Source organism: Heliconius melpomene, chromosome 8, assembly GCF_056956725.1.
Source record: "Heliconius melpomene rosina isolate 202511_hmr_F chromosome 8, ASM5695672v1, whole genome shotgun sequence".
In the NCBI taxonomy this organism is placed as follows: Eukaryota; Metazoa; Arthropoda; class Insecta; order Lepidoptera; family Nymphalidae; genus Heliconius; species Heliconius melpomene.
In genome coordinates, this window is record NC_140396.1 from 5,896,462 (window position 1) to 5,909,687 (window position 13,226).

Sequence of the window (13,226 nt, forward strand, 5' to 3'; positions counted from 1 at the left end):
TTTTCACCATTAGGTCGGGTATTTTTCGTAGAAGGTTTATATATAGTTTATTATTTGTACATTATTATGTAAATTAACATAAATACGAAAAATATGAATAAAGTCCTACCCGTTGAGACACTTTCGCGCATGCGCTGCTTTAATGGTAAGTACTACATGAAAAAAATGTACTGGAGTATTGTTCCTCTCAATGAGATCTACAAAAAAGTCCGCGAGAGCATATTTTTATCTCTTAAGGATAACGTGTAGTGATCATATTTCTGTCTAAAAATAATAATTTCAATATATTTTTTATTGTGAGGGATATTTTTCCATAATAGTATTAATCCTTATCCTTTAAAATACTTTATTAAATTTCTACGTTAAACGAAGATAAAATTTGCTTTTTACACAATTTCGAAATTGCGAATAGTTTAAGAGAAAAACGCATTTAATTCTTGACACATCACGTCGTTGACACTTCAGCAGTATCGACTCAAGTTTTACTTATCCCTTACTCTCAGCATATAAATAAGTATATTAGTTACGTTGGCCATTTAATGTAGATCAAAATTGTCTTTACTGTTTTTCATTTTAATAAGTACTTTAGAAGTTGTTACAATATCAAAAAATCCTTGGTGCGAAACGGCTCGCCACTCGCCATGCGTCCGCCGTGCCCGCCTGCCTTACACTTATCGGTGGTTCAGTGGTAGAATGCTCGCGCCTGCCACACGGGCAGCCCGGGTTCAATTCCCGGCCGATGCATTCTATTTAATTTTCCTCACAGGCAGCCACGTAGTGCTTGCTTTTCATCAGGGACAGAATACCCTCTTCAGCATTAACCACAAGCAAAAAAAAAACCCGCCTGTCTTTATAGCAACGAAGATTTAGATGCGTTTGCACGTATTGGATAATTAGAGTTGAATGTATTATTTCAGCGCGATATATTTTTTGTAGTAGTTATTAGTAGGTAGGCTTTTGTTTATAATTTCTTCCGTTTAAAAATAGTCATTTAACTATCTAAAAATAGTCATTTAAATATATTTTAATAAGTACTTGAAAAGATTAGTAGCACAGATTTAAAATTACGGTACCTACTAAAAAATCCTTGCTGTGTAAAACAATTGGAAAATCCTTATTGAAACTACGAAAATGCGGGTTGCATTAGGGTTTAATTAATTTTCACATTATATTAAGTGCTTTGCAAACATACATTATATGAATAATCCAGTAGTAAAAGCGGGCGAAGCCGCAAGGGGGTCGCTAGTTAAGTATATAAATAGACAAAAGTTATCGTTTGTTTCCGTTTGCTCATTTGCTACTCAGAAAAAAGATATGCTCCTACAACTCTACTACTGTTATCGATGCTTTTAAAGGTCATTGGAGTATTTATAAATATTAAAAAGTTAAATAACTTTTTATTTATATTATTGTACCGCGAAACTTGTAGTCATAGCGAAGTGGTGAAACAGCATATATTTGTTGCATACGTGATGGTTGTGGGTTCGATCCTTGCTCAGGGGAAACATCAAAACAATACTTAGGTATAATTAAAAATATTGTGCGTTTTCCCTGTTTTTGCTTATAGCTGGGTCCATCCGTTCCGTCCATATTATTTTCGTTTTTTTTTTTCATAAAAATAAAATCAGCTTCACGCTGTATCCTGCACACAGCAGGGTGTTAAGTTTGACTCTCCGTTTAAGTCCGTTTCCCACTTTCTGCTGAATTCTAAATTTGCATTCGGCATTGCGTGTTGAGTGGCAGAACTCAACGCCGCGGTTTGCCTCGACACCAGAGCGAAGAAATGGAAATATAAACGCAAGTAAATATTTTACTTCCTCGAGTGGAGATCGAACCCACAACCGTCGCGTTTCAGTCACACCCTTGCGCTGCTACGCCACGACGGCCTTAAAAGTAAATAAAAAAAGAAAAAGAAAAAGTAAAGTTTCAAACAATTCAATATTTTTTTATTATAACTTTAAGTTGTTTATGAACCGATTTAAATAAAATAAACACTAAATATAAGGTGAAGTTTTGCAAAATACAATAGTGAAAACTGCATTTAACTCAGTTAAGCCGTTTTTGAGATTAACTTGCACAAGCGCACAGATAAAAAACATTGTTTTGTGTTCTATTACATTGATACACGTCAGACAACGATCAGTTACAATTTTATTATATGTTTATTTTATTATATAGATTTTATGTTCATAAAGTTATTTATTATAAATAAATAGTGAATGTTTATTATAATCAAATAATTTTAATAATAAGATTTCAATGTATTCTCATTCTCATCTCTCTGACTCCTCCGCTAGGGATACAGAGTGAAGCTAAGTTAAATTAATGTATTTATTAGTTTTATACATATATCTAACTTAAATTATAGCTATGGTTATAACCAACTGGTGAGCATAAAAACGGCAATCCCCATTGTGTTCGACCGTCTCGGTGGCACTTTAGGCTTACGTCAACTTGTCAAGCTGTCAACTTTAAATGACTTTTGTGAAGTGAAAACTCAACGCACAGATGAAAGATATGTGCAGAGAAAACTTTACGAAAAAACAATGTGAAATTATTAGTTTTTCCTATACAATGATGAAAACTGCAATATTATAAATTGACATCAAAGTTGGCGAGATGTTTACAAAAAAATCTCATCAAGATGTTAAGAAATCTACAGTCAAAATACAAGATTCAAAGAAGGATTCTACGACGAGATTAAAACATTTAAAAATCGTTTTAGGTATACCAATATACGTTTCTTTAAAGTATTTTCAATCTTATTTAATTTATCATCTTCAAACAGACTTAAATACCTTGTATGAGAGTTATTTCTTCGAATATTTGTCGCTACATTGCGTACAACATGCTAATTAGTCCAGAATAACTGTAGTTACTTCTTGATGTATTGTTGCTTTCAAAGTAATAATAGTTTTATAATTATCTTCAAGTAGGCATTCTGAAAATTTGTAAACTTGTTTCTTTTATATTGTAACTGGCATTATATTTTTTACGAACTAAACAATTTGTTGCTGTTTCAGATCATTTTGATGCAGATGAAGCCAAAAATTATTTTGAAAATAATTTTAGTCATGTATATTTTATTTTATATGACAATTTTATATTAGCAGAAAATAACCTACGGCAAAGAGGTATGTGAATATTTTATTAAAGCTACTGTAATTGATATTGTACAATAATAAAAATATAGAAAAACCTTTTATAGTTATCTAACTAAAGTATATAGATTTGGTAGTTACTAGATCTGATATACATATACAAATAGATCTATAGATTGTAACATACTTAAACTTTGTTAAAGTAATAAAACTGCATTACACTAATAAAAAGGAAAATATTTCTCAAATTATTATTTCTCTTAGTATATTTTATGACTGAATAGCAATGGTAATGATTATATTCATAAGAAACTGATTTATGTTATTTATTCTTGTTATGTAGTTTAGAATTATTGAAACTTTATAGTATTACTAGAGTAGTAGAATATTACAGAATTACCTTTAAACTACCATAATGAATAAAGAAACTAGTATTTGCATTTGTTTGTAGTTGGTGATCAACCATAGTTTGTTATATATTGTTAGCCAATATTTTAATAACTTATTTGTATCATATTTAGATGGCACTTTGACTTATGTATCTTTTTCTGTTTCTGCCATACAGAACTTCCGTTTCACCTAGGTGAGTTATGGGTTGCAATATCATGTAAAATGCAGCATATAACATGACATAATATGGGCAGTGGGGTGTCAACAATATAAAAATATCACACATATTCATTATTCATGAATAAAACTATTTATAACCAAGTTATTCTTTAATTAGTAAATTTTGTAAGTTAAATTGGTTCATGTTTTTATTGCTCTCAATTATAAACTGTAACATTTAAATTTGTAAGTAGAATTTAAGAAAGTCTATAAACTATAACTATAATGTTTACTAATAATCAAGATTTTTTGTTATATAATGTTAATAAATTGTTTTATTTATGAATAATTCTGCTACAAATTCTAAATTGATATACTATAGATAACATTGGCATTAATTGGCATTAAGGTTTAACATGTAATTGAGAATTAATTATAATAGAAAAACATTAAAATTTCATATTATACATTTTTATCCACTGTAACATACACTACATAAAAAAACTACTTTAATATTACTAACCATTTATTGGATTGACATTATCAATAGTAGATATATATGAACCAAACATTGAAGGTTGAAGAAAACACACTATAGTGAAGTATTACTTGAAAATAAATAATAACAATGATAACTTAACTGAACAGATGGCATAAAAGACAAGAATAAAAAGGCTAAAGGTTTTGCACTATATGCATCTTTAGCAGTTTTTAAGTAATTCCACTTTTTTTTTTAAATAGAGGTATAATTATGTTATTATAGTTTGTATTTTGCATGAGTCTATTTATTATTATTATACTTTAAATAAGGGCTAAAGTTTTTTTGTGAGATTCATATGCTTAATGATATACATCTGGACTAACCTCTAACCTAATAATGCAACAAATATTTTGTATTGTAGTTACATATATTTATAAATTCATATTTTAGTACATAAGGCAGGCAGAGAAGAACTAGAAGGGGCTCTGTCTCTTTTGGAAAAAGTATTATGTCTTTTACCAGAATTAATTGGTAAAAGATGGCAGCTACATTCTTTGACAAGAATATTTTCAAAACTACTTCACAGTGGAAACTCTTTAAAACTGAGAGAGGAGGCCATCCGGTAATTTTATATGTTAATGTAACTTTATAAGAATAATTGATAACTATTATCATATTTTTATTATATTTTATGTTAATTATTTCAGGTATTTTTTACTATGGTATCAAGCGCTTGGCGACAATGCTCCACCAGAAGTAAACAGAATGTTTGCATCCCTAGTACCTGGATTACCTGATTCATGTATACCACCGCTTGGGTCCCCTTTTAAAACTAAAGGTTATGAAGGAAATTTATCAAATGACTTGGGAGATTTCAAAATGGAAGATATAATGCAACATCCCAACTTTAATGCTTCAGACAATGCTAAAAAAGTTGTGGTTGAACAAATGCCTACAGGCATTATGGGGAAACTAGCAAATGTGTCAGCCTCTATTTTCCACGACACTAACGCATTGAATCCAGTTCAAAGTATTGATATCTTGCCATTACTCCCGGCTAGTACAAATGACAAGCTTGAAAATGAAACAAAATACTTTTTTGACATACTTCTTGACGCAATGGCCAAGTCAGTTACAAAAATACAATGGAAGGACCGCTCGCATACCAAAGCTATGAGAAATTTCGCGTTTCTACTTGAAAAATTTAGAATATACTACTTACCAATAATATGTCCGCAATTCAATCACAAGAACTCTCTATATAAGCCTAATCTTGGTATGTGTGTAGTTAATGGCTTCATATTCAATCAAAATAAGTCATTTTTTTATTTTTCTTTTGATTTCCTAAATATTTAGACAAATATATAAAACTATTTTATATTTTACTATGCTTTTATTTAGAGTAAAGAATTGAGCATAAAAAAATGTTATAATGGATTATTTCAGAGCTACCAGTGCAACATAACATATTAGAAGATGACTATGTATTATGTCGTGTGACACTCATTAAGTGGGTGGCAAATTACGCACATTTTCTCAAAAAACCTGGTGGTAGTGAAGGCGGGCAGCCATCGTCTATGACCAGCACAGGTTCCCAAATGCCCCACTCAGGAACCCCTACGCCAGCCACGTCCTTACATCATGAGGAAGAAACTTCTTTCACAGTGGGCCATCCATCAGACTCTAGTAGGGCTTCGTCACATGACTCTGCTTCTATAACACCACATCCTAGCTTGGAATCAGGTAATTTTAGTTGATGTTGAGATAAATTTATAAATATTTATAATAAATAACATTATCTTTTATTGTATGCTTGTTATAATAAAAATAATTTGAATTTATATTTTACTAAACTTGGACGGATTTCTTTTGGACGCCGCTCTCAGCTCTCAGTGGTATTCTACGTCGCGTTTGCTTTACTGGAATGGGGAAATAAAAATAATTTATTCCCCAAGTTATGAATTCGGGAATTATACCGAATTCAAAATCATGGTATTTGCGTTCAAACGCTACCACTGCGCCACTGCGTCTATAAAAACAAACGTCTTCACGCGTTTTCCCGCAGCAGATTGAGCAGAATTAACCCACTGTTAAGTAAGATATCAATTCCCCACTTTCGTTCAATATTCGTCCACGAGACATTGCGAGTTGAATGCACGCCGCTCAATAAACTTAAGTATACAATGTATTAAATATAATCCCAATTTCCACAGCAGGATCAGGTATATACGAAGAACTGAGTTCAGAACAAGTGGTACGCGATGTGCTCTGTTGCTGGTCGCGGGAGCACGTGGATTTTACCGTAGAAGTGTTGCGTCAAGCCTTCCTCCTGCCGTTCTCGCACGCGGCTGCCATACGACGCGTCATTGCGTTATACAAGGATTGGATACAGATGAATGTATGTATTTGTTATATGTAAACCATTTATTTTGATTAGAGAAATTTGTTTATTTTTTATAGTAGGGTAGGCAGAGGGAACCTAATGTTAATATATTGCATGCACTCCATTCCTTACTTTCCGCCCAATTTTCAATGACGCACTTAGCCTTGTAACCAGAGCGCGGAAAAGAAAATGATTATAATTATTACACTAGGGTAGGAATCAAACCCACAAATTTCGGGTTTACAGTCAGATGCTGTCGCGTAATAACAGCAGATCAAAACTTAATAATTTAAAAAAAAACCAAATAATGTGCCCATTTTATTTATCACTATATCACAACGGTAATTATAACTTTATAATACAAGATTACTCTTCAGTATATTCAAGAACCCTTCAATATATTACAAATAGTGTAATGTAATTATTTCATCTTTATTTTATATTAATTCAAAATGATGACTGTGGTCAAGTAATATTTACATTTTATTTGCATAAATAAATATGGAATTACAACTTTATTATACATACATTAATATAATTATATAAGATCATCAGTATTAAACATAAATTATTGATACTTATTGAATTTAAAAATCTTATATACGTCATATGCAAAATGTGTCACAATATACAAAATGTTTCCCCAAAATAATTATTCTTGGTTATTTAATTGCAAGTTGATTACAGTACACACGTAACCAAGGGCTAGTTACACAAGAATTTGTATATTTTATAAAATTTATTATTTTATAAAAGTTATTTTTAGTCTTAATTAGTCTATTTGAATAAAGAATACTTAAAAATTAAATCTGAATTCGATATATTTGTAGGTGGCGGAAATTCCACCATTCCTAATGGAGAGTATCTATGAGCAACAGCTAAATCAAGGCGGTGAGCCGCTAGCGCCTCCTCGACGACTGCGCAATGATTCGTATTTGGGCGCCATAGGAAGAGATAACATTATGGTCCGGGCTGGAATGCAGGTAAATGTTATATTTGTTCATATATTTAATTACGCAAGTGTATAAGCTATGGGTATAACATAGCTTTCATATACGCATTGAATAAAGAACTGTTAAAGAAATTTTTTGTTCGCGTTTTCAGTCACACATTTCTCAAAACCACTGAAATAAACGATATAATAAACCTGTAACACCACACATGTCCACAGAACGTACTGCAAGTGTTCATGACGCAGGCGGCGAACGTGTTCGTGGCGGGCGCGAGCCCCGTGGCGCCGCCGGGCGCGCTCGGCCCGCACCTCGACGAGCAGACAGACACGTGCAAGCGCGTGCTCAACATATACCGGTATATGGTTATGCATGTGGCCATGGACGCAGCATCATGGTGAGTGCATCCATAGGAGTACTTATTTTACAATTGATACCTTTGCCTTGAGAATGCAATGCTCAATTCGGTCTATTTGAGTGATATCACAAAGTGCGTAAGCAGTAGTAATGGTGTGTCTTAGTATTTTTTTAGTTACTTATTAAGTTTTAATTTATAATTATATACATACTATATAACAAAACATTTTATTTAATATGTCTTGAATATAAAGAAATAAAAAAAATATATTTTTTTACATACACAAGTATTTAGTGAGATAAAAATACGAAATGTGATGATCAAAACTATGACTACATACATTTTTCATATATTATGCTTAAATTTATAAATATTTTCTTTTTATTGGATTTTATTTCAGGGAACAATTATTATTGGTGTTACTACAAATAACATCATTGGTCCTGACAAAAGTACCACCCAAAAGAAAACAAGACACATTAGGTAAGTTATAGCATAATATTTAATGAATTTAATAATATTTTACCAAGAAAATTCCTCCCCTCAACATGTATGTCTTGAAATTTTGGGAAACGGAGTGTGCAGTAACACTAGGTTCCCTCTGTCTATTCTGACGCAAGATACATCGTGAAACAATACGAAATTAATAAAATGGTGTATATATTTCTAAATTTACTTTCATATTGCAGGTGGTTTTCTGGCTCCAGCGTTATTCCAAACGTTAATTGTGACGTGGATTAAAGCTAATCTGAATGTAGCCGTAAAACCGGAACTGTGGCAAAACTTCATGGAGCTGCTAACTCGTCTCACACATTGGGAAGATCTGATTAAAGAATGGGCGGTATGTTATACTCATTTTTTTTGCCCTTAATTTTAGTATCTTTATAATTTATTTAATGCTTAATAAGTAGAAATGAACTATAGATAGTTAGCAGTATAAAATTATGATACAAATAAAACAGAACGTTTAACCAACATTTGTATTTTTTATGTAACACTCAATGGTTAACAAAATAAGTATTACTTCCCAGAAAACAATGGAAACGCTAACACGTGTGCTAGCACGGCACGTATACTCGCTGGAACTGTCGGAGACGAACACGGCGCCGGAGGGCAGGGGCCGCGGCCGCCGCCCGGCCCCTGCACCTGCACCTCGCCCCGCGCCTCTCCGCCGCCCCACGCTGCCCTCTAGTGATTCTAGGACACCTGGTTGGTTTGTTTTAATTTTTTTTAGTTCGACGCTATTCGCTCGCATAACAGGGTACTCAGTTACCACCCAATTTTTAAGGAGATAAGCCCTATTGAGCTAAGAATTCAATGCTGCGCTATGTCTTGATACTAAAGCAAGGGAATGAAAATGATCCATTTTTTTCAGAAGGGAAATCAAACTTGCAACCGCTGCGTTTACAGTCAGACTTTGTGCCATTGCGTCACGATGACGCGATTATATTTAAGCGTTTTCAAATTTTAAAGCTGAAGTTAAATTTTCAAATTTAATCTCAAAGTGAGAAGAGCCATAAATTTCCAATAAAAGGTTATTAAATTTATAACAATAATAACTTATTTTAACAAAAAAAATAATACAAAGTCTAAATTAAAAAACAATATATTTACCAAATTAAAAACCTCTTCCATTTTGAAATCGTTTCAACATATTGGTTTTAAAACTAGGCAAGTCCCCCCGCACGAGCCACGAGTCGCACCCGCGCAAGGAGGCGGCGCGGCGGCCGCTTGCGCGCTGTCGCAGCGACCCGCACCTAGCGAGGAATGCGCACGCGCAGATACAACCACCCACTGGTATGTTTGTTTTTATATACAGGTTGGAATTGTCAGCACCACTTTAAATGGAACCACAGTTTTAACTACTCTATAAAAGTCTAATATAATTCGGAAAAAAAATAATTATCAAAAATGAAAAAGTTATTTTTTCAAACAAAATAAATAATAAAATTATCGTTTTAAAATAAAACGCCATTTGTAAAGTATAACATAGGTACGCACACACTTACCTGTCAAAGCGGCAACTTCGTACACGTATGTGTGCGTCACACGAAATACAGGTATGGATAAAAATCGTGAAATGAAAAAAAAATCCTACGTCCAAACTGTTGAGGTACCTTGATTAATTTCTTAGATGTGGGTTTGAAAGAATTTATACTCACAAAACTTTCTCTACTCCAATATTCGAAGTATAGTCAAACCAGGAAAACTAGATGAACTAAAATGTATTATAAAATGTATAAGCATAAAACTACAGTTTATTTTATTAACTGAAACTTGGATAAAATCCGAACAAGAGGCGAACAGAATACAGATACCCCATTACACTCATTATTTCAATTTTAGAACATCTGGAAGAGGTGGTGGAGTATCTATTTTTGTACATAACGACCTGGAACACAACTACACTAGTGAAAAATATACTAACGGTAACAACTACTTATGGATTCACGTAAAAAAGCTTAATCTTGATATTGGAATAATCTACAAACCAGGTGATACGAATACTAATCAATTCATAAATGACCTTGAAGAGGAACTTAATCAGAAAAAAAGAGCTATTGTATTTGGTGATTTTAATTTAAACTTATTATCTAATAATAAAGAAGTAACACGATACAGAACTATGCTGACTGAATGTGGATATACTGTATTGAATAAAATTGACAAAGAATTTGCAACTCGTACTACAACTTCTAGTAATACTATTTTAGATCACATAATAACGAATATTAAAGATAAAACTTACCATCTAGCTTTGACTGACTCTGCAATCTCAGACCACATGCAGATATTTCTTGCAATGAAAAAATATACACTTGAACCACCCAAACGAATTCAGTACGAAGCTATTAATTACGATGCTTTACGAGAAAATGCTGAAATTTACCCCTTCAACTCGGACTCTCATTCATTTACTAATCTCCATAAAGCCATCAACCAAATAAAAGAAAAACATAAGGTGATCAAATCTAAAATACAAAATCTCCCACAAGCCGATTGGATTAATAAAGACATTTTAGCAGATATCGAATCAAGAAATGAAGCATGGCGCAAATTTAAAATGGATTCAAATAATTCTGACTTAGAAAGAGATTATGCAAGACAGAAGACGGTTACGGCAACTAACATAAATAAATATAAAAGGAATTTTTACGTTGACTCTTTTGCGAGATGTAAAAATAAACCTAAAAAAGTATGGAACCTTATTCATACATTATCTAATAATAAAATAAAATCAAACTGTGTGCCCCCACAATTAATGACTAGTACAGGCTTAATTACTGATGGTACGAAAATATGTGAATATTTTAATAAGTTTTTTGCCACCATTGGTTCCGTTTTGGCTAATCAGATTCCTAATAAATTTCATAATAGTACAGTTTTTACCGTAAGTAGTCATAAATATAATAATAATTTGTCAACATTAACACACTGTAGTAGAAGCGAAATATCTAGAATTATTGATAATTTAGACTCAAACGTAGGCATTGGAATAGATGGTATTAGTACAAAAGTAGTTAAGTGTTTGAAGGAATACATTATTGGAGAATTGACAGACTGCATCAATAAATGTCTAGATGAAGGTACTTTTCCGGATGCTTTGAAAATTGCAAAAGTTACTCCAATATACAAGTCTGGTGTAAAATCTGACCCCGGTAATTATAGGCCCATCTCTGTTTTGCCTGTTGTTTCAAAAATATTTGAAAAAGTTATTTACAATCGACTAGATAAGTATTTATCCCAGATTGGGTTTATTTTTAAATGTCAGTATGGTTTTAAAACGAATTCAAATACTTTATGCGCAACAATAGACATAGTGACGAAAATTAAAAGAAATATAGATGCTAAACATATAGGCTTAGGAATATTTATAGATTTGAAAAAGGCCTTCGACACTGTAAGTCACCCCATTCTATTAAAGAAGCTTAGAGGAATAGGGATCACCGGTACTGCTTATAAATTAATAGAATCTTACTTAACAAATCGTCTACAAATAGTAAAAATTGATAAATATCAGAGTTCGACACATATGATCACTTTCGGTGTACCCCAAGGATCAATACTCGGGCCCCTGTTATTTTTAGTATATATAAATAATATCAGTGAATTATCACTTCATGGCGAACTTACACTCTATGCAGATGACACGAGTATTTTTTATTTTGGGCATTCCTTAAAGGATATTGCGAAACACGCCCAACAAGATCTTAATGCATTAAGCCGATGGTTCCAATGTAATCTTTTAACAATAAATATACAAAAAACTCACTATATAATATTTAAAGCTAAAAATAAAAAAATACACAATTTTACCCCACTTTCTATAAATAACACAGAAATCAAGAAAACTAGCACAGAAAAATATTTAGGTCTAACCTTGGACAGTGACCTGACATGGACGGTGCATATAGAAAATATTAAATCTAAGTTATCCTCCCTACTTGGTTCGTTGCGTGGTATCTATCGTTGTCTGCCTCGTAGTGTGTGCTATACAATATATTACTCATTAGTTCAGTCAAATCTAACTTATCTAGTTGAAATATGGGGAGCCGCTGCTAAAACTAACTTCAAATCTTTGCAAATTATTCAAAATAAAATAATAAAACTGCTTTTCCATTTCAAGCCATTAACATCTACAAATAAGATATATAATGAAACTAAAATTTTAAATATTCGTCAACTATATCAATATAACACATGTATTCTTATTCATAAAATTTTACAAAACAATTTACAATCGGAGCTATCTTTTCTGACCAATAAACAAATAGGAAAGAGACCACTTAGAAGTGCAAATAATTTATACTTACCAAAAACCAGAACCAATTATGGCAAAAAATCTATTATTTATGAAGGAGCACAAATTTACAACAAATTACCTCAAGATATAAAAACATCAAAAAAAATGTATAATTTTAAAACTAAATTAAAGGAGCATCTTATAAAAATTAAGTAGAATCCGACCCTGTATTGTGACTTCTTAAAATGTGGGTAAACATAACTTTATTGTAAACGGTCATGGTCAATATGTTTAAATTATCTCAATGTACCCTCTTTCACTTACATTTGTTAATTGAGTATTTGATATTGTTTTCTTTTTGTTATTTACCATGTTTTGCTGATTCCGACGCTCACATTGTTTAATATGTATTTGTTTAAGATAACTCTGTATTTCTCTTTAAGTGAAATGTAATTTCTTTTGAGAAATAAATAAACTCTTTAACCACAAATATATTACCCTATATGCAGTTTCAATAAAAGAAGCGCTGCCTCTTCCACCCTGTATATATTTCACATGCTTCAGCATATTTTATGTTATTGCCAAAATTTATTATTCTGATGGATAAGCTACTAGAAAGTTTCATCTAAAATTAGACAATTAACCGTGAATATGTTCTAT

At 32.1% G+C, this 13,226-nt stretch overlaps 1 protein-coding gene across 3 annotated transcripts in view; it reads left to right on the forward strand.

Annotated features, from left to right (window-relative positions):
* Positions 1-2,432: 2,432 nt before the first annotated feature.
* Positions 2,433-13,226, forward strand: part of LOC146536859 (putative Rho GTPase-activating protein CG5521) — a 32,678-nt gene continuing 21,884 nt past the window's right edge. The window contains exons 1-13 of one of the 3 annotated variants that reach the window (XM_085189444.1): positions 2,433-2,725; positions 3,024-3,134; positions 3,667-3,684; positions 4,582-4,753; positions 4,839-5,407; positions 5,578-5,874; positions 6,345-6,529; positions 7,345-7,497; positions 7,686-7,861; positions 8,223-8,305; positions 8,512-8,663; positions 8,854-9,031; positions 9,494-9,619. In XM_085189444.1, coding sequence (XP_085045570.1) covers positions 2,620-2,725; positions 3,024-3,134; positions 3,667-3,684; positions 4,582-4,753; positions 4,839-5,407; positions 5,578-5,874; positions 6,345-6,529; positions 7,345-7,497; positions 7,686-7,861; positions 8,223-8,305; positions 8,512-8,663; positions 8,854-9,031; positions 9,494-9,619 — 2,326 coding nt within the window. In that variant the 5' untranslated portion in view covers positions 2,433-2,619. The remainder of the gene's footprint in view (positions 2,726-3,023; positions 3,135-3,666; positions 3,685-4,581; positions 4,754-4,838; positions 5,408-5,577; positions 5,875-6,344; positions 6,530-7,344; positions 7,498-7,685; positions 7,862-8,222; positions 8,306-8,511; positions 8,664-8,853; positions 9,032-9,493; positions 9,620-13,226) is intronic. The other 2 variants (XM_085189445.1, XM_085189446.1) reach the window with 2 other exon arrangements.